Raw genomic sequence first — 21,387 nt, forward strand, 5'->3', positions numbered from 1 at the left:
GGTCGTACGTTTTCCTGCAAAATGTCCTGATAAACTCTGGAATTCATTTTCCCATCAATGACAACAATCTGTCCAGGCCCTGAGGCAGCAAAGCAGCCCCAAACCATGATGCTCCCTTCGCCATGTTTTACAGTGGGGATGAGGTTTTGATGTTGGTGTGCTGTGCCTTTTTTTCTCCACACATAGTGTTGTGTGTTTTTACCAAACAACTCAATTTTGGTTTCATCTGTCCACAGTATATTTTGCCAGTAGTGCTGTGGAACATCCAGGTGCTCTTTTGCAAACTTCAAACGTGCTGCAGTATTATTTTTGGATAGCAATGACTTCCTCCGTGGTGTCCTCCCATGTACTCCATTCTTGTTTAATGTTTTCCTTATTGTAGATGTGTGAACAAAAATGTTAGCATGTGCCAGAGATTTCTGTAGGTCTTTAGCTGACATTCTAGGATTCTTCTTTACCTCATTAAGCATTATGCACTGTGCTCTTGCAGTCATTTTTACAGGACGACCATGCCTAGGGAGAGTAGCAACAGTGCTAAACTTTCTCCATTTGTAGACAGTCTGTCTTACCGTGGACACATGAACATCAAGGCTTTTGGAGATACTTTTGTAACCCTTTCCAGCTTCATGCAAGTCAACAATTCTTGATCGTTGACACTTCCGGGTGGCAAGGCTCCGTTGACAGCAGCCATTTCGGCTGTCAACCCCGCTGTCTCCGTAGAGCCACCAAAAACAGCGACGATCAGCTGTTTGGTGGCTCGGAAGCCCGCTCCTCAGGAGAAGAGGAGGGGGTGAGCGCCCAGGCAGGGGTAGAGCTCCCCCAGACCGCCAGAGTTGAAACTCTGGTGCTTGAAGGGTGTGAGCCCCCCCAAAGCCTGAGTTTGCTCCAGACTCTGGGATGCCTCTGCTCCAAGGCTTTGGAGCAGAGCAGGATGCTGCAACCATCCCTGCCAGCGAGAGTGAATTTTGGATTACTTGAATGCAGGCAGAGCTGTGCAGGAGAATGCTGTCAGAGCAAGTATTTGAACTTTAACTCAGTAAACTTTGTGGAAAATTTTTAAGTGGTGCAGAAAGTGAAAGTGCGCAATAGAATTAAGTGGGTGAAAATGGCTACTAAGTCAACTAAAGTTCCTAGAAGCGCGGGGGCTTCACCAGTTCAGCAATCTTCATTACAGGCTTTAATGCCCCCTCCTCCGGCACCCGCACCCGCACCAGCTTTAACAATAAAAGACCTGCAGAATGTTTTGCAAGAGGCTTTGAAAAAACAATCTCAGCAATTAGCTGAGCTTATTGAGGAGAAGAATACAGAAATAAGGGCAGACATCTTACTTGCATTTCAAGGCATGGCTGTTTGTATTGAACGCTTGGATGAGAAAGTGGAAGAACTTAGCCAAAATAATATGAGATTAGATGCCAAAATGACAGATGCTGAAACAGTGATGGAAAAGATTGATGACAATTTATTATTGGTGCAGCATAGAGAGATGGAGTTTGCTGTGAGAATTAGAGGTTTGAAAGACGACCCTAAGGAAAATTTGAAAAAAGTATTTTCAGAAGCTCTTGAACAGATTCTGGGGCACTCAGCAGAAGATATTATGGTGGATATAGATAAAATAATTTGTGTTAATTCCTGGATTGCAAGACAAAGGAAGCTACCTAGAGATGTGGTGGTTTATTTTACAAAGAGGGCAATTAGAAATGAGGTTATTCAAGCCTTTTATAATAATAAATTTACAGTTCCGGAGCAAGAAGTTTTAATTTTGAAAGAGATCCCTCCAAGAATTTTAAGGAGAAGGAAAGAATTTGCTTTTCTGGCAGAAGAATTAAGAAGACAGGATATCCAGTTTAGATGGGAGATCCCAGTAGGTATGGTGGTGATGCATGCAGGCACGAGATACCGTCTTCTCACAGTTTTACAGGCATGTGATTTTTATGCTAATATTTTGAAGGCAGGCCCCATACCACTTCTGGAATCTAAAAGGAAGAATGGTGAAGGAGAGCGTCAACCACAAAGTGAGAGTATACAAGGTGCTGAAGGAGTTACGCAGCTGAAAGATGGAGAATTCCAGAAAACTACAGGAGTGGATCAGATTTCAGTATCAACAGAGGAGGTCAGAGACCAAAGAATGACACGCGCTGCAGCTAGACGAATGAGACAAGAGAAAGAACAGCAGAGAGCCATGATTGCATCTCAAAAACTTACTTACAGTGAAGCAGTGGGAGGAGCGAAGCCAAAGAGAGTGCAGGTGATGTTGGAAGAGGCACTCCAAAAGCTTCAGGTCGCAAAAGATGGCGACAAAGCTTCTAACCTGGAATGTTAATGGCCTGAATTCACCACATAAGAGAAAGAAAGTATTCCAATATCTAAAGCAATTTAAAAACGATATTATTTGCTTACAGGAAACATATATTCGAGCGGTTGATCACAAGTACTTGGTAAACTTTAGGTTGGGCACACAATTTATTGCTTCTGCGCCTGATTAGAAAAATGGAGTTGTTATTTATGTCAAGAATACTTTAACAGCAAGTTTAATTGAAGCAGATAAACAAGGAAGATATGTTATAATTGAATTATTAATAGAAGGCAAGAAAACACTTTTGGTTGGATTATATGCTCCTAATCAGCAGCAAGGAGATTTTTACAATTTATTACACAGCAAGATTATTCAGTGGGATTATAAATCTTGTATTTTTATGGGAGATTGGAATGGCGTCTTGGATGTACAAATGGACAAGGGAGGTCTTTTTAAAAGTACGCCAAGTCATGCTAAACTGCCTATATCTTTTGTTGAGATGAAGGATGACTTTGAATTGAGAGATGTTTGGAGAGAAAGGAACTTGCAAGAAAAAGACTTTACTTTTTTCTCCGACAGGCATCAATCTTTCTCCAGGATTGACTTTGTATTAATTACTAATGATTTTTTTCTAGGATTAAGAAGATCAAGATTTGTCCAAGAACTATATCTGATCATAGTCCAGTATGGTTGGAGATAGAAAAAGAGAATGGAGACAGACGGTCTTGGCGTTTAAATGAAAATTTGTTTAGATATCAGGAAAATGTGGAAGAGTGTAAAAAACAGATGAAAGAATTTTTCAAAATTAATATGCATAAAGGTACTTCTATTGAGATGGTTTGGGATGCAAGTAAAGCTTATATGAGAGGTGTATTAATATATTTGAATAATAAACATAGACGTAAATTGGAATTTAAGAGGAAAGAACTAGAGGATGAAATTAAGGAAAAAGAAAAGGCTTTAATTCTGAATCCATCTGATGGGAAGATCAAAGAGGCAATTACTTTATTAAGAGGTCAGTTTGATATGTTAATGGCAGATCAAGTGGCAACTAACCTACAGTATGCTAGACATAACATTTTTTGCAATGCTAATAAACCGGGCAGATGGTTAGCTTACTTGTTAAGGAAGAAGCAAAGAGCTTGTAATATAGATAGAATAGAATATAAGGGTAAAGTAGTGTATTAGCAGAATCTTATTAAAAAGACTTTTGTTGATTTTTATTCTAAGTTGTATGCTAGAGATAAGATTACAGATGTAGATGTAGATGGATATTTGCTGAAAGCTAATATTCCTGTTCTTACACAAGAACAAAAGGAAGGGATGAACCAATTGATAACTGACGAAGAAATTTTTTTAGCAATTAAACAATTAAAAGTGGGTAAAGCACCGGGAACTGACGGTTTGACTGCCGTTTACTATAAAAATTTACAGTTAGAAATGGTGGAACCTTTAAGAGAATTGTTTAAGACAATTCAACTGGGAGGAGGAGTGCCTCCATCGTGGAAAACTGCCTTTATTTCGTTGATCCTGAAGGAAGATCAGGATGCTACCTAAGCCAAAAACTACAGACCAATATTGCTTTTAAATACTGACTATAAGATATTTGCAAAAATTTTAGCCAATAGATTAATGAAGGTAATGCAGCAAGTGATTCATAGTGATCAAACTGGATTTATAAGTGGTAGACAAATGAAGAATAATGTGAGACATATTGTAGACTTATTGGAATTTTTGGAAAGAAATAATCAGATCCCCGCAGTGCTGATCTTTTTGGATGCTGAAAAAGCCTTTGATCAATTGGACTGGCAATTTTTGATGAAAGTATTAGAGAAAATGGAATTTGGGGAAAATTTTTTACAACCTATTAGGGCAATATATCAGAAGCAAACAGCTTGTATAATAGTAAACAATAGTTTCACAGAAACATGTAATATTGAAAAGGGTACAAGACAGGGGTGTCCGTTGTCACCCTTATTGTTTGTTTTAACATTGGAAATATTACTGATTAAAATATGAGATTCAAATAAAATTAGGGGAATTCAAAGAAGAGATCAGGATTATAGATTGAGGGCGTTTGCGGACGACCTGGTTATTACAGTAACTCAACCGGTTTACTCAGTTGTAGAATTGATGGAGATAATAATCTTATATGGGAAAGTTTCTGGATTTAAGATAAATACACAAAAAACTAAAATACTGTCTAAGAATATGACTATAGAACAAAAGGTTGCTCTAGAAGAGTTAACAGGATTTGAAATAGTTAAAAAGATTAAATATTTGGGGGTCTATCTGTCAGCTTCAAATGTGAAGTTATATAAGAATAATTATGAAATGTTGTGGGGAAAAATACAAAAAGAACTAGATAGTTGGAAAAAATTACAATTATCTTTATTGGGAAGAATTGCAGCAGTGAAAATGAATGTTTTGCCAAAATTTTTATTTTTGTTTCAAATGATACCTAAAAAAGGATTTAAATTTGGAGGAATGGCAAAAAGGTATTAATAAATTTGTTTGGGCAGGGAAAAAGCCACGAGTTAAATTTAAGATAATGCAAGATACGCGTGAAAGAGGTGGTCTTAAAATGCCTAATTTTAAATTATATTATGAGGCTGCTGCTTTGTCATCGATAAGTGACTGGTTTAATTTAACACAAGGGAGACTATTAAATCTTGAGGGTTATGATTTGTTATTTGGTTGGCATGCATATCTATTGTATGATAAGAAGGTGGATAATGTGTTTAAGGTATGCTCTGTTGCGAGTCTGGAAAAAATATAGACATAAGTTAAATTATAAGATACCAATTTGGACAATACCTAAACATGCAATAGAAAATATAAATGTGGGATTTAAACATGATGAGACTACATATAAGGAAATCTTAAGTTTAGAAAGGAATGTATGGCAATTAAAGCCATATAATATTTTAAAAGAAGAAAAGATTGTACAAACTTGGTTCCAGTATGGGCAGTTACAGGCAAGATGGAAAGAGGATCAGAAAGTTGGTTTTTCAATGATTGATGAAAATTTGGTAAAACAAATTAGAGATCAAGGTCAAGCACATATAAAAAGGATATATAATGCATTGATAGAAATTGACTCAGAAACGGAACTTGTTAAAGATTGTATGATAAAGTGGGCCCAGAATTTTCAAGAGGTTATAACAATGGATACTTGGGAAAAGATTTGGGTTAGAAATGTAAAATTTAAATGTTTTATAGGTGGCATTTAGATCCTAAAAAACTAGCAAGTATGTATCCGAACTGTCAGCCCAAATGCTGGAGGTGTGGTTGCGAGGATGCAACGTATTTTCATATATGGTGGACTTGTAAAAAAGTTAAAGCTTTTTGGATTAAAATCTAGTGGAATATGCAAAATATATTTAAGAAAAGGGTAAAGTTTTCTCCGCAATTGTTTTTGTTGGGTATTATTACAGATGCTACTGTTATAGACACTAAATTGATGTTGAATTTAATCATGGCAGCAAGACTTTTAGTAGCGCAATATTGGAAGAAGGAGGAACTGCCGACTATAGAAGAGTGGACTTTGAAAGTTTCTAACTTGGCGGAAATGGCAAAGATTTCAGCATATTTGAAAGAACAATCGCAACAGAGATATATTGTAGAATGGAGAAGATGGATTGAATATATTCAGAATAAATATGGGACTAAAAAGTTTCATTTAGTATTTGAATAAGTAGTGGATTTTTATGATGTATGATTAGTTATTTGTTACTTTATTAATATTATGACTATGGAGAGTTAACGTCCGATAGAACTTAATGTTTTATTTTTGTTAGCATATTTTAGTTTATGTTTGTATTATCATACCCTGTATTCAGCTCTGGGAAGTCGGGGAGGGGGGAGAGGAGGGTAGTTGAGGGTTGGGGAGAGGGGAGGGGGAGGAAGGAGTCTATTGTATTTAAAAATGTATTGTAAAACTTTTTAATAAAAAAAACAATTCTTGATCGTAGGTCTTCTGAGAGCTCTTTTCTGCGAGGCATGGTTCACATCAGCCAGTGCTTCTTGAGACCAGTAAACCCAAAACAGGTGTGTGTTTTTAAAGGGCAGGACAGCTGTCAGCAACACATCCAATATCATCACACTGATTGGAGTCAAGGTTGGCTCACTCCTGGCTCCAATTAGCTCTTGGAGAAGTCATTAGGCTAGGGGTTCACATACTTTTTCCACCCTGCACTGTGAATGTTTCCATCTTATGTTCAATTAAAACATGACAACAGCTAATGTTTGTGTAGTATTATTTTAAGCAGACTGTGTTTTTCTATTGTTGTGACTTACATGACGTTTAGAGCGCATTTTATGGCCAATTCATGCAAAACTCCATGTAATCCCAAAGGGTTCACATATCTTTTCTTGCAACTGTAGTTTAACTGTATGAACACAGCAGGTGCCCCTTGCAGACAGAATGGCAGAAGTGTAAATTGAAAACATCCCAGGGGGCAATTAAATGCCATTTTCCACTCATCTCCCTCCTTAATTCTGATATAATAGTAAGCTTCCCTTAAGTTCAGTTTTGGAAAAAAAAATCCCCTTCACCAGATGTACCAACATGTCCTTCATTAAGGGCAGTGGGTAAAGATTGCTTTCACTCACTGCATTGAGAGATCTATAGTCCATGCAGAGGTGAAGAGACCCATCTTTCTTTTCACAGAAGAGCACAGGGACTGCCAATTTTGGCTTCGCTGGTTGTATGAACCCTCTCACCAGATTTTTGTCTATAAATTTCTGTAATTCCTCCAGTTCTCAAGGGGTCATGGAATACATATTTGGTTTTGGCAGTTTTGCCCATGGCAAGATTTTAATAGCACAGTGGGGGAAGGGGTAATTTGTCGGACTTCTCTCTTTGCTGAACACTTCAGCTAGATCCCGATATTCCTCTGGGATGCCTTCCAGCCCCCCATCATTCGCCCCTGCCATACTTTCCATGCCGCTGACTCTTTTTTTTACCTGGATTTTCCCCTTTGCATTGATTTTCCCCTTAGGGAATCTCAATTCTCCAGTCCTCCAGTCTACCCACAGGTTCCATTTCATTAGCCACGCCATTCCTAGAATAAGTGGACACTCCATTCCTGGGGTCACCATGAACGTTAGAGTCTCTATCTGGTCCCCTGTGGTGAGTTAGACAGGCTATGTGGTAAGGGTGGCTGGGATTCCCCCTGCGATGGACCCATCTAAATGGCCAAATGAAATCGGCTTCTTCAACCTCCACACCAGGATTCCTAAGTTCCCCACCAGGGTTGGGCTTATGAGGCAGTGGGTGCACTCGGAGTCTATCAGGGCTCTTAATGAGACTTTTTCCGGCATCCCTGGACTAAACAGTTCTACGGTTCTGGTGAGGGGCACAATGAGCCCACTTACCAGGGGTTAATCTTCTGAGCTGTCATCAGAGGATTCTGGGGGCTCCCTGGTCAGGGTTGGAGTTCCTCCCCTCTTTTTTGATGGGGTTAGGACATTGACAACCTCTATGCTTTTCATGGCTGTTTCTTTGTGTTTCTGTGGCATTTTCCAGGGCCTCTGCACTGGGGTCTTTGAGTGGCATTTGCATGTGCAGTGTCCCTCCTTCCCACACTTGAAACAGCCAGAAGATCTTGGCATGGTGGGGGTTGGTTTCACTGGCTCCCAAGTCCCCTCTGCAGGGGACCATCCCCAGGAATGTCCCAGCCATCATTGTTTCCAGGCTCGGTCAAATTCAGCCTCCTTGGCTAACATGTACCAGTCATGGAGCTGATCAGGATCTTCCCAGGGAATGCAGGCATAATACAGGTCATCATTTAGTCTATCTTTAAAATGACTCATGACAACATCTTCTGGCCAGTTGAGCCAACTGGCCAGAGCTCGAAACTCCTCTGTGTATTCAGCTACACTTTATGCATTCTCAAGCCTTCCAATCAGCCAAGGGGTCCTCGAACCTCATTCTCAGGGCTGCCATGAAGTGGTTGAAATTCTGCAGCTCTGAGGCATTGGCATCATGTAGGTTCATCATACACTTGGCTACCACTCCTTCTAGCACCATGGTTATGATTCTGATCTGCCCGTGATCACTAGGGATGTCTCGGCTGTATTCTTCCATATAGCTTAGGATGTGGGCAAGGAAGAATCCCAATTTCTGAGGTTCACCATTGTACTTTATCCCAAGCTGTGGAAATTTCCATCTGAATCAGTGGCTTCTCCTTCCCCTGTGCCAATGTCTGTCTCTGTCAGCTGGTGTGGTTCATGCAGGGGTGGCTGCTACTGTTGTTGCAGTTGCAGCCTCTGAAGCGCTGGTGGAAGGACCTGGGTTTACCGCTTTGGGTTTTGTGCTGCCCCCCCCTTCAGCTGGGCCTGGGTTTGCTATGCCCTAACACGGATTAGCTTTCTCTTCCTTGAGGGAGTCGAAGGCAACTCTCAGCTTGTCAATGGCTTGCTCCAGGAACTCACTCAAGTGGGCCGGTCTCTCATCCTTGTCATCACTGAGGTGGAGCGATCTCTCCATCTCCCGTTTCCAACCTGGTTGATGGCTGCCTTGTTTAAGAGTCATCTTCATCACTTTCCGATCCCAGTCCTCCTTCTTTCCAACACCCAAAGACCACCTTGGATTGTCCTGATGCTCAGTGGCCATGGCTTCATTGGAGGAGCTGAAGGAGTGCAAACTACATCCACTTGGGCCAACTTTGAAGGAATCTTCCCCCCCCCATGGTGTCTTCTTCCTTCTCCATGCCTAAATCCGACATAATTTGCATGGTCCCCATGGTAAGGGTCTTCCTTCTGAGCTGACCAAATTTGCAGATCCTGCCTAATGTAAGGACTCACCTCACACCCTCTTCCCAAGAAAGCAGAACTCTTGGAATGGCTTCATTCCAAAAGCAACTTTTATTAGGAGAAGTTGAGAGCAGGCATAGAAAGCAGGATCTGAGGGGTTCCTGCATGAATCAATAGGTTAAAAGAGCAACTAGCAAACCCCACCCAAATCCAGTCAGTTGAAATGGGCCAATCTCCAGGTGTGAATCTGCTGTGGGAGTGGGGATGATAAGGCGCCATTCCCAAGGTTGTTTAGGCCATTAGGTCTTTGTGCCTTTCCTTCCCCAGCAAGAGATAAGCCAGATGGCTGCAGGCACATTCCTTTCTCACCCCAGGCTGGCATCAAGGGAGATAGTTCAAAAAGCAAGTATATAGAGAGAAGCAAAGAAGATACAGTGTAGCAGCTATAGCAAATTAAAGAGGATACATTGTAACACCCATGACTTCCCCCTCACCCTTAGGAGTATGGCAGAACCTGCAAGAAAAGATAAGAAATAGAAGGAAATGACCCTCCCAAAACTGGGTTCTGACATATATTATATTTTGAAGGGAATTTGGAAGTTGTTAACTTTCCCATAAGAGTTTCAGTTAACTGAAAAACAGATGGCAGGACTGAAACCATTTCCCAAAATACTTAAGACAACTTATCTGATTAAGTTACAAAAACTACCTATAACTTTATACCATTTTTTGAAATTCCATCCTCCCCCACTCCCTGCTTCACTTATATCAGGGGTCCCGAATCCTCGGTCCGTGGACCAGTACTGGGTCACAATATGCCAGCAACCAGTCTGCACAAATAAGCAAAGCCCTATCTGCGGGATGCAGGCAGCACACAAAACTACGCACACTCTGGTCCACGGAAAAACCTCTTTTCACGCAACCGTTCCCTGGTGCCCAAAAGGTTGGGGACCTCTGACTTATATCTTATAGGAGCCTTTTACATAACTAATATAAACTGCAGCCTAGTTGTCATCTCATTAGAACAGTAAATTGCAAGTGGATGCCCCCAATACAGATTGGCTCTTTCATTTCATTTTTTTTTCATTCTTGTAATGAAAAATGATTCTGCATCTCAGAATCAGTAGAAAAATTACTGTTGATTGACCAGATGCTTAACCATTGAAAGAAGCAAAGGAATTCTGCTCCTTTGAGTTCTTCAACAGCTTCAGGTTCACCTTCTTGTTTCAGGTCTAATGAATGCACACTTTGTAAAACAACTAATGCTTTTGATTTAAAATGCAGGTCTGTGTAATTCAGCTGACAGCTGGATGATTGTTCCAAATATCAAACAAAACCATTACACAGTGCATGGCCTGCAGAGTGGCACCAAGTACATCTTTATTGTTAAGGCCATTAATCAGGCTGGCAGCTGCAACAGTGAGCCTGGAAAGCTGAAAACAAACAGTGAGTAGTTTTACATCTAACCTAAACCTTTTCCTCTCTTCTTGATTTGACTCAGTCAGACACATGAAAAGTACAGAGATAGTGTGTAGCTCTCTCTTCCATTTTAGTGCTTTCCTGTACAATTCTTATTCCATTCAGCAAAAATGTATAATAAAGTCTTTGAGCCATACACTGTTAACATACATGGAAGCACCTAAATTCTGAGGCAGTATGAACAATTTAGGGAAGGATACCAAAAGGAGTACTATTTACTTTTGCTTTCCAAAAGTTTCCATTCCATGCTAACTTTTATTTATTTTTATATACTGCTTATCTAAGCACATTCAAGGTTTAAACTTACAAAGGTCAAAATAGCAATTGCTGAGAAAAAAGGCAATTGCAAAACATAGCAGGACCATTGAATAAATTAAAATAGTTTGGGGGTGGGAGGGGACTTATGGGAAAATATACTAGGGATTTCATCTACAGAAATTAAATATCTTTTTCATGCATGCTGAAATAGGCTTTATTTTAAAACTGTTATCTTGTTCATATTCCAGGTCAGCCATTCAAACTGGATCCCAAGTCTGCTCATAGAAAGCTAAAAGTATCTCACGATAACTTGACTGTGGAGCGTGATGAAACCTCTTCTAAGAAGAGCCACACCCCTGAACGTTTTACTAGTCAAGGCAGCTATGGGGTAGCTGGCAATGTGTTTATTGACAGTGGACGTCATTACTGGGAGGTGGTTATCAGTGGAAGTACATGGTAGGTGGGTCAACCCATGCAAGAACGCATACTTTCTTTCCCTAAATTATTAATAACACTTCAGATTTGTTCACTTTAACTGATGCAAAGAAATTGACAAAATGTTATAAATGCAGGGGATTTTGTTCTTGTTGGCTTTGCAATAGTAAAAAAAAGTTTATTATAAAGGCAGCAGCTGTTCAGATTACACTAATAGCTTTGTAGCTTAAATCAGACAGGATGAGACCAGTTTACAATGTTACTAGAATCAGGAGTGGAATCATAGTGTTTAGGCAGAGATATTACCAGATTGGGATTCATAGCCTTTTATAAATCCATTCTATTTCAGAAACCATATCAGTATTTAGGAGAATGAAGAACTAAATTAGAAAATACATACTCTACTAATAATTTTTCTGTACTAATACTTCAAAATAGGGAGGTGCAATGGCTCAGCAGTTAAAGATGCTGAGCTTGTCAACTGGAAAGCTGACAGTCCGGGTTTGAGACCCAAGCACCATATAACAGGGTGTTGTTGTGGTTGTTAGTTGCGACCCCATGGACAACGTTCCTGCAGGCCTTCCTGTCCTCTATCATCTTCTGGAGTCCATTTAAGCTCATGTCTACTGCTTCAGTGACTCCATCCAGCCACCTCATTCTCTGTCGTCCCCTTCTTCTCTTGCCCTCAACCGTTCCCAGCATTAGGCTCTTCTCCAGTGAGTCCTTCCTTCTCATTAGTTGGGCAAAGTATTTGAGTTTTAACTTCAGGATCTGGCCTTCTAAAGAGCAGTCAGGGTTGATCTCCTCTAGGACTCACCGGTTTGATCGTCTGGCAGTCCAAGGGACTCGCAGGAGTCTTCTCCAGCACTATAGTTCAAAAGCCTCAATTCTTGGGTGCTCAGCCTTTCTTATGGTCCAATTTTCACAGTTATACATTGCAACTGGAAAGACCATAGCCTTGGCTATGCACGTTTTTGTTGGCAGGGCAATGTCTCTGCTTTTTAGTGTGCTGTCTAGATTTGCCATGGCTTTCCTCCCCAGAAGCAAGCATCTTTTAATTTCTTGGGTGCAGTCCCCATCTGCGGTGAACTTGGAGCCCAGGAAAATAAAATCTGTCACTACCTCCATTTCTTCCCCATCTATTTGCCAGGAATTGAGAGGGCCAGATGCCATGATCTTGGTTTTCTTAATATTGAATTTCAAGCCCACTTTTGCACTCTCCTTCTTCACCCACATCAAGAGGCTCTTTAGTTCCTCTTCACTTTCTGCCATTAGAGTGGTATCATCTGCATATCTTAGGTTGTTAATATTTCTCCTGGCAATCTTAATTCCAACTTTTGATTCATCTAGCCCTGCCTTTCTCATGATGTGCTCTGCATATGTTAAATAGGTAGGATGACAGTATACAGCCTTGCCGGACTCCTTTCCCAATTCTGAACCAATCAGTGGTTCCATGTCCAGTTCTCACTGTTGCTTCTTGACCCGCATATAGGTTTCTCAGGAGACAAATAAGATGGTCTGGTACTCCCATCTCTTTAAGAACCTGCCACAGTTTGTTGTGATCCACACAATCAAATGCTTTAGCATAGTCAATGAAGCAGAAGTAGATGTTTTTCTGGAACTCCCTAGCTTTCTCCATGATCCAGCGTATGTTGTCAATTTGATCTCTAGTTCCTCTTCCTCTTCGAAATCCTGCCTGTACTTCTGGTAGTTCTCGATCCACATACTGCTGGAGTCTAGCTTGTAGGATTTTAAGCATAACTTTACTAGCATGTGAAATGAGTGCAATGGTGCGATAGTTTGAACGTTTTTGGCACTGCCTTTCTTTGGAATTGGAATGTAAACTGATCTTTTCCAATCCTGTGGCCACTGTTGAGTTTTCCAAATTTGCTGGCAAATTGAGTGTAGCACTTTTACTGCATCGTCTTTTAAGATTTTGAATAGCTCAGCTGGAATACTGTCACCTCCACTAGCTTTGTTGTTGCTCAGCTTTCCTAAGGCCCACTTCACTTCACATTCTAGGATGTCTGGCTCTAGGTCAGTAACCACCTCATCATGGTTATCAGGGACATTAAGCTCGTTCTTGTATAGTTATTTTGGGTAATTTTGCCACCTCTTCTTAATCTCTTCTGCCTCTGTTAGGTCCCTGCCATTTTGGTCCTTTATCATGCCCATCTTTGCATGAAACATTTCCTTCATCTCTCCAATTTTCTTGAAGAGATCTCTGGTCCTCCCTATTCTATTGTTTTATTGTATTACTTTGCACTGTTCATTTAAGAGGGCATTCTTATCTCTTCTAGCTATTCTCTGGAATTCTGCATTTAATTGGGTGTATCTTTCTTTTTCTCCCTTGCCTTTCGCTTCCCTCTTGTTCTCAGCTTTTTGCAAAGCTTCCTCAGACAGCCATTTTGCTTTCTTGCATTTCTTTTTCTTTGGGATGGTTTTAGTTGCTACTTGTTGTACAATGTTGCAAAACTCCATCTATAGTTCTTCAGGCACTCTGTCTATCAGATCTAATTCCTTAAATCTATTTGTCACCTCTACTGTATATTCAACAGGGATATGATTTAATTCATACCTGACTGGCCTAGTGCTTTTCCCTACTTTCTTCACTTTAAGCCTAAATTTTGCAACAAGAAACTCGTGGTCTGAGCCACAGTCAGCTCCTGGTATTGTTTTTACTGACTGTATAGAGCTTCTCCATCTTTGGCTGCAGAGCACATAGTCAATCTGATTTCTGTGTTGACCATCTGGTGATGTCTATGTGTAGAGCCGTCTCTTGGGTTGTTGGAAAAGAGTGTTTGCTATTGTCAGTAATTGTGCAGAGGTCTCCTTGAGCTGACAAGAAGTTGTACAGACAATGAAGGGTACTGAGAGCAGTAAGAGTCACACAGTAACCACAAGAGACACTGAGTTGTGATAAGCAGAAAAATATTTTACTTTGTGGTTGAAAAACAAAAGCATGGTCAAAAATAAACAGTCCAGGTCATTCACAGATAAGCAACAGCAACAGTCCAGGGAGTATCCAAAATACAATGTCTTCTTACTGGTCCAGAGGTCAAAAACACAGTTGTTTAGGTTTAACACAGTAGTAAACCAACAATAGCAGTATCAGAGTAACTAACAGTGAAAAACAGTGAGAGCAGAGAGAGAGAAGCTACGTTCCTAGCTCCCTCTTATGGCCATCCTAAAACTTACACACCCATTGGCCAATTAGCACCTTAAAGTTACAACATCATGGTTTATATATTTCCAACCCAACTAGATAGGCTATCACCATATGCCTAACATTCTCCCCTTTGGGTAGGATAATATATAACTTCTTATAATCTTAGTCCAATCTTTTTACAACTAGCCTTGTGTTTAACAGCACGTTGGACCTTAGTGAAATGGTCTGCGATATTCTTATCGTTTGAATAATATTCTAATTGTATTAGTTTTTCTTTGACACATTGTCTTACATTTAAGTAATGAAGATCTGTATGTTTGGATCTTGTACTGATGGCAGTGTTAATTGCCATCTTTATCGCAGCTTGATTGTCCTCATATACAATAAATGGATCCTTTACAGTTAAGCCTATGTCCAACAATAATTGTTTATACACCAGTAATTCCATTCATAACACTGATAAACATGAAAATTCAGCTTCCATAGTAGACAGGCTTATGTGCTTCTGTCTGATGGATTTCCATCCAATTATAGAATCACCCAACATTATAGTCAACCCTGAAGTTGATTTACGAGTGCTTGTATCAGAGGCAAAACTTGCATCTGCATAGGCTGTGAGAATTAACTCACGATTTGGCTCTAAATATAACGAGTAGTAAATAGACTGCTTCAAATATCTCAATACCCGTTTAGCCGCTTGCCAGTGTCTCACAGTTGGTTCATTATTGTACCTTGCTAATTGGTTGACACTGAAAGAAATGTCTGGTCTAGTCCAATTACTCAGATACATAAGACTACCTATCAAGGATTGGTATATAGTTTTATCAAAAACAGGACTTTCAACATTAGTGTCCTTGAAATCCAGAGCCATCGGAGTTTTTGCTGGTTTACAAAGCTCCATGTTATATCTCTTTAACAACTGAGTTATTTTACTGGCTTGTGAAACCTTGAAACCTCTATTTGTCTTTACAATATCTAACCCCAAATAGTGGCTTATTTCTCCAAGGTTTCTAATTGTAAATTTCTTTTGCAAACTTAAAATGATGTTTTGTGCTTCTTGCTCAGTTTTTTTTTATTATTGCAATATCATCAGTAAACAGTAAAAGTAAGGACAATACTCCATTATGTTTTCTCCTAAACAAACATGGATCAGCATTACTGGCTGGTTCCTAGCTCCCTCTTATGGCCATCCAAAAACTTACACACCCATTGGCCAATGAGCACCTTAAAGTTACAACATCATGGTTTATATATTTCCAACCCAACTAGATAGGCTATCACCATATGCCTAACAGCTATGACCATCGTATTCTCTTTACAAAATTCTATCAGCCTGTCCCCTGCTTCATTTTGTACTCCAAGGCCAAACTTGCCTATTATTCTGGTTATCTTTTGGCTTCCTACTTTAGCATTCCAATCCCCCATAATGATAAGGACATCTTTTTTTGGTGTTAGTTCTATAAGGTGTTAGTTCTATGAGGTGCTGTAGGGCTTCATAGAACCAGTCAATTTCATCCTCTTCAGCACTGGTGGTTGGAGCATAGACTTGGACTACTGTGATATTGAATGGTTTGAGACCCAAGCACCATACACAGGGTGTGTTCCAGTTATTTGCCCCAGTTACTGCCAATCTAGCTGTTTGAAAACAAGCAAACGTGAGTAAATAAAAGGGTACCACTTTGGTGGGAAGGTAACAGTGTTCCGTGCACCTCTGCATATAGCCATGCTGGCCGCACGACCACGAAAGTGTCTTCAGATAATGCTAGCTCCCTTGTCTAAGTAATGGAGATGAGCACCGCCCCCTAGAGTTGGATATGATTGGATAGGTCAGGGGTAGGCAACTTCGGCTCTTTCATGAGTCATGGACTTCAACTCCCAGCTGACTAAGGAATTCTGGGAGTTGAAGTCCATGAGTCATAAAAGAGCCAAGGTTGCCTACCCCTGGGATAGGGGAAATCTTTACCTTTAGTAGTTCAGAGTAATTGTTTTAACCTATGTAAGCTAGGGCTTGTTCATTTTGACTGTTACAATTTCATTACATGGCTGCTTTTATACTAGAGAAATTTGGGACAAAAAGATTTGCATGACTTGCCTCTCAAAGTATGCACTTCTTTTGAACTGCAAAAGACATTTTAAAGGATATGTAGCTTCAGAAATACAGCAAATACATGACATGAATTTTCTTAATTTTCTTAATTTTTTTTGTAGGTATGCCATTGGTATTTCATATAAGTCTGTACCAAAACATGAGTGGATTGGAAAGAATTCTGCTTCTTGGGTTCTTTGTCGTTGCAACAATACATGGGTGGTGAGACATAATAGCAAAGAAATTCCAATAGACCCTGCACCCCATCTTCGCCGTGTTGGCATTTTGCTAGACTATGACAATGGTTCTTTGGCCTTTTATGATGCCTTGAATTCACTACATCTTTACACTTTTGATATTACATTTTCACAACCTGTATGCCCAACATTCACAGTCTGGAATAAGTGTTTGACAATAATAACAGGCCTTCCAATCCCGGATCATTTAGATTTTATTGAGCAGATGCCATGATCAATACCGAATGAAGATGGATGATGAATGTCATATGGGCATATATACTTTTACTGAACTTTGACTGGAAAAGGGAAATACATTTCATATAAAAAAGAAGTCTTTATCATTTTATACAAAAAAAGAAGTCAGCCAGCAGTCAAAACAGGAAGATCTCCTTAGACATTACTATTTGTTTTGTATTAAAAGCAAGATATGGCTTTAATCATTTTTCAGATTGTTTTTGTATCTAGTCTCCTTCAGAAAATTTATAAATTATTTAAATTTTTAAAAACCCTTCTAATAGGAACCCCCAATTTGGTATTTGCATCTGAGCATAACAAAGACTTCTTTTTGCATATAAAGAGCTGTGTCACAAAGATTCCTACTAGATGTCTCCAATATTCCTATTTTATAATAGAAAGAGTTATTTGGAATTATTTGAAAGAAGGATACAATATTTATTCTTCCATTTTGTTCTTATGGTGCTTTCCTAACAGTCACTTTTTATTCCATGAAATACCATTTCAATTTTGAGCACATTAAATTATACTTTAATGTATAAAGTCAGTGTCTGAATCAACCAGCAGCCAATATTATTGATAACAATTTTCTTAAATACTAATTATTCAACTCTGTCACAGTTAGAAATATATATTTTTTATGTTTATTTTTGATCTCAGAAAATCATCAACTAGAATGAAACAACTAAGATACTGTAGATCTAACATTATCTCTTAGATAAAAGTACCACTAAGATCAAAAGATGATCAATTTCCGGTGGTATTGATTTGGATACATATCATTGAAAAGGTACACAAAGTAGCCACATATGCAGTGCTAGGGATAGGCAATGTACAACTGATTTTAAGCATGAGATTTTGTTATGTTGTAAGTATATCAATAAAAATAGTAAAAGGTAAGCAGTGCCAGAAAGAACCAAACTTCACTGTATCATTCTGTGGGATCTTTGAAGGGATCCAGGGTTTCAATTTTCTTCTTAATTTGTTTCTCTTGAGGAACAAGGCCTATAGGGTCAAGTTTTTGAGGTTGTGAATTTTTTTCAGCAAGAATTCCAAATGAAAATACTTAATTGTAAGATCTGCACACAAAGACTGAAAATACTTTTATTTTAAGAAGATACATTATTAAATCACTGTATTCTACTGAAAAGATTTTTTTACCTGACAGGAAGACCAAAATGATTATAGAAAGTATGAGGTCAAGCATTAAATAATGTTTCTAGCCTAGATTAAACAAATAAACAAAGTTGATCAACAGTTTCTGGTCTCTGCCTCTTTAAGGTTGTTTGTGGTAAATGGCTGAACCTTTCACTCGCTTTTTGTTCTTTATCTAAAAAACTACTTTAATAGACCTATAATCACATTATCTGCACAAAAATGCTCATAAGAATAATTTGCCAAGCTAAATTTCAGGGGGGGGGGAAATAGTTAAAATCTGAGGTCGTGGCAGCCAACCAAATGGCTAAGGAATTCAGTCCCTTCTTCTATCTCCTTGTGTGTATCTCTGTGTATCATGTCATAATATGTATGTTAACATTTCTCACTTCCCTTCCCTTTCTATAATGTTTTTCAATCTTGGCAGCTTTAATTCCTCAGCCAGCATGTACACATCTGAAAGTTGTCAAGGTAGAAAAACACTGCTGTATCTCACCTGCTTGCCAAGAAAAAGAGCCACTATACTTTCTAGCAAACCAGTAAACCCCCTAGTATTTGTTAGAACTGTTAAGAGCTAAGAACTACAAACCTCTTTCCTCCTTATCTTACCTCCAAGCCCTTTTGCTTTTGTTTTTTTCAGTTTAAGAATATTTATTTTGTTTTATCATAAAAAATAAAATACAAAACAGAAAAACAAGACAAAAACATGTCTGTGCTGACCTGTTTACTAACATACACACAGATAACTGGTCAGTGATTTTATTAATATTGCCCAGCAATCCCCTTTACCATAAACCTTGAATTGTCCTAATCAATCCAGCCATGAGCAAACCAAGGTTAGTCCACAGAGCAATGGCCCAATACTCCACTAGGCACTTGAAAGTTGCTCAAAAAAGGACTTACAGTTTTTGTGCCATAGTGCATGGCCATGGGATTGTGAAGCTCGGCATCCCTCGGCTGCTTTCGTCCTGCCAGGGGACCCTAAATGGGTCTGAAGTCCCCCGAGAGAGGTGGCAAAGGAACAGCACCCCGTTGATCACGGAACGGCGGCGGTCATTCCATTTCAATCCAGGAGAAGCCCTCTGACCCAACAGTAGAAAGGCTAGCCACATGCCAGCATCTAGCCCAAACTACCTGCAGCCGAAGTCCAAGAGCACTAACCAGAAAAATGGTGAACGGCGTGCTTGGAAATGGTGAAAGTATTTGATCTTCTCTCCTTTATTTTGCAACTAACTCCCTGGGAAAGATCCCTAAATCAAGAAAACCTCCAAAAGTGAGGGGAGGGGACTACATTCCCATTCACCCATAGATGGAAGCAGCAAACAAACAAATCAGATAACAGAAGATAAACTAGAAAAAAATGACTTAATTGGCAAAGAAGGGAATTATAACTTAATACAAACAAGACAAAACTTACAAGATTTGGATATAAAAATAAATATGGAAAAGATACCTGAGGCATTAAGAACGTCAAAATAAACCTGAGAAGAAAGAAGACATAAGAAAATGGATACTATTAGGAGAATTACTGTTTGGGAGACAAAAAGCATACATTTTACACACTATGTATCCTCTACTCCCAACAACAACTACAAAAATACAAGAACTGTTTAACAAGTGGAAAATATTAATTTGGAAAACTATTTGGCAAAGGAAGAAGGCCAGAGATGGGCTTAAGAGACTTGACCTGCCCTACCAGATGGAATATGATACGAGCAAATACTTGTTTGAATATGGCTAAATAAACAAATAACTTTGGCTATAAAGGGGCTTTAGAATAAATGTGATAAGTAATATAGTATTTTTGATAAGATACAAAATGTAAAAATACTGGGATGATGTAAGTGAATGAAAAGTTTGAATTTTAAAGATAAATTAAGTTTGAAAAGATTTAGGATTAAGGAATGATTGAAATATTGAGTGGAAATTAGGCTTAATAAGAACTTTGATAAAAAGGATATGTGGTGATTTAACAAATCATTTTTTTTACAAATAGAAGTGAAATATAAATTGATTAGAAAAGATTTATAGGTAGATGTTGTGGTAGATAACTAGTATAGTATTTCTATAATAAATGAAACATGAAAATACTGGGATGCTGTATTTAAATGGAAAATCTGGATATTTAGATGTTAAATATTGAGAAAATTATGATTGATAAGAATTGTTTGAATATTAAGGAAAAACTGAGCTTAAACAAGATTTATGAAAATAAGACATATGGTGAATCAATGATGATTTTTACAAAAATAATATAAGTTGATAAAAGAATGCTATATATGGACGCTATTATTGTTGGTAGAAATATAGAAGAAAATGCTTATATTTAATCATTTATATATGGAAAAATATCAAATATCAAAAATTATATTTGTTTAATGTTGAAGGAAAATACTAATGGGAGAAGAGAAGATTAAGGAAAAATATTATTAATTGATACACAAATTATGGAAATATAAAAATTATTTTGACTGTTAATTAACTATTATTGATTGTATATTTTTCCCAAAAAATTTATGAACCAAGACAACATGCTGTACACCAGGCTCTAAAGTGGTTATTGTAAAAAATCAATAAAACTTTTATTAAAAAAAGAAGAAGAAAGTTGCTCAAACAAAATAATTTCACCAAACTTAAATCTACCAGGCAAGACACAAGAGAGCTCACATGGCAAGAAAAGTTCAGAGTCTCCAAGGCACAATTCAATTCCAAACATGGTGTCAATCCAGAATGAAGCAGGAATCAGAACGACCAAACACACAGCTAAAAAACGAACTCATTGTTCCCAGCAATGGCTCCATCTGTCTGCTATGATAAATAGATAGATTCTAGTGCAGCCCATCTTGAATAGTCTGGCTGATCTTCCCTGCTCATGCCTTTTCTCTGCCCTACAAGTTCTCAGATCAGGTGCAGAAGGCAGTTCCTCCTGCTCTTCGCTGGCCATCTGCCACTGTAAGCTTTTCCCAGCTGGAACCTCAGCCAACTCCCCTCCGGCCGGCTGTTCAGAGCCAGGGTTTTTTTTCTCAAAGAATGCTCAGAACTGAGTTCTGGCACCTTTTTTGGATGGAACCTTGTAGGGTAGGCAAGACAGATTGTATGACGTGTGAATTCCGGCACCTTTTTCTTTTACAAAAAAAGCACTGTTCAGAGCCATCAATCAACTTAGTTCCTCACATGCCAGAAATTGGCTTATCCTACCCTGAGCTGACATCTGGGGAGGTATCTGAGGAATCATTCAAGGGAGACATTACAACATCCAGTGCTAACAAAAAAGACAAAA

At 38.8% G+C, this 21,387-nt stretch overlaps 1 protein-coding gene across 1 annotated transcript in view; it reads left to right on the plus strand.

Moving 5' to 3' along the window:
* Positions 1 to 18,146, plus strand: part of MID1 (midline 1) — a 271,493-nt gene extending 253,347 nt beyond the window's left edge. The window contains exons 8-10 of the mRNA XM_083362722.1: positions 10,337 to 10,498; positions 11,038 to 11,245; positions 16,602 to 18,146. Coding sequence (XP_083218848.1) covers positions 10,337 to 10,498; positions 11,038 to 11,245; positions 16,602 to 16,950 — 719 coding nt within the window. The 3' untranslated portion in view covers positions 16,951 to 18,146. The remainder of the gene's footprint in view (positions 1 to 10,336; positions 10,499 to 11,037; positions 11,246 to 16,601) is intronic.
* The last annotated feature ends 3,241 nt before the right edge of the window (positions 18,147 to 21,387 follow it).

Source organism: Vipera ursinii (genome assembly GCF_947247035.1).
Source record: "Vipera ursinii genome assembly, chromosome: 4".
NCBI lineage: Eukaryota > Metazoa > Chordata > Lepidosauria > Squamata > Viperidae > Vipera > Vipera ursinii.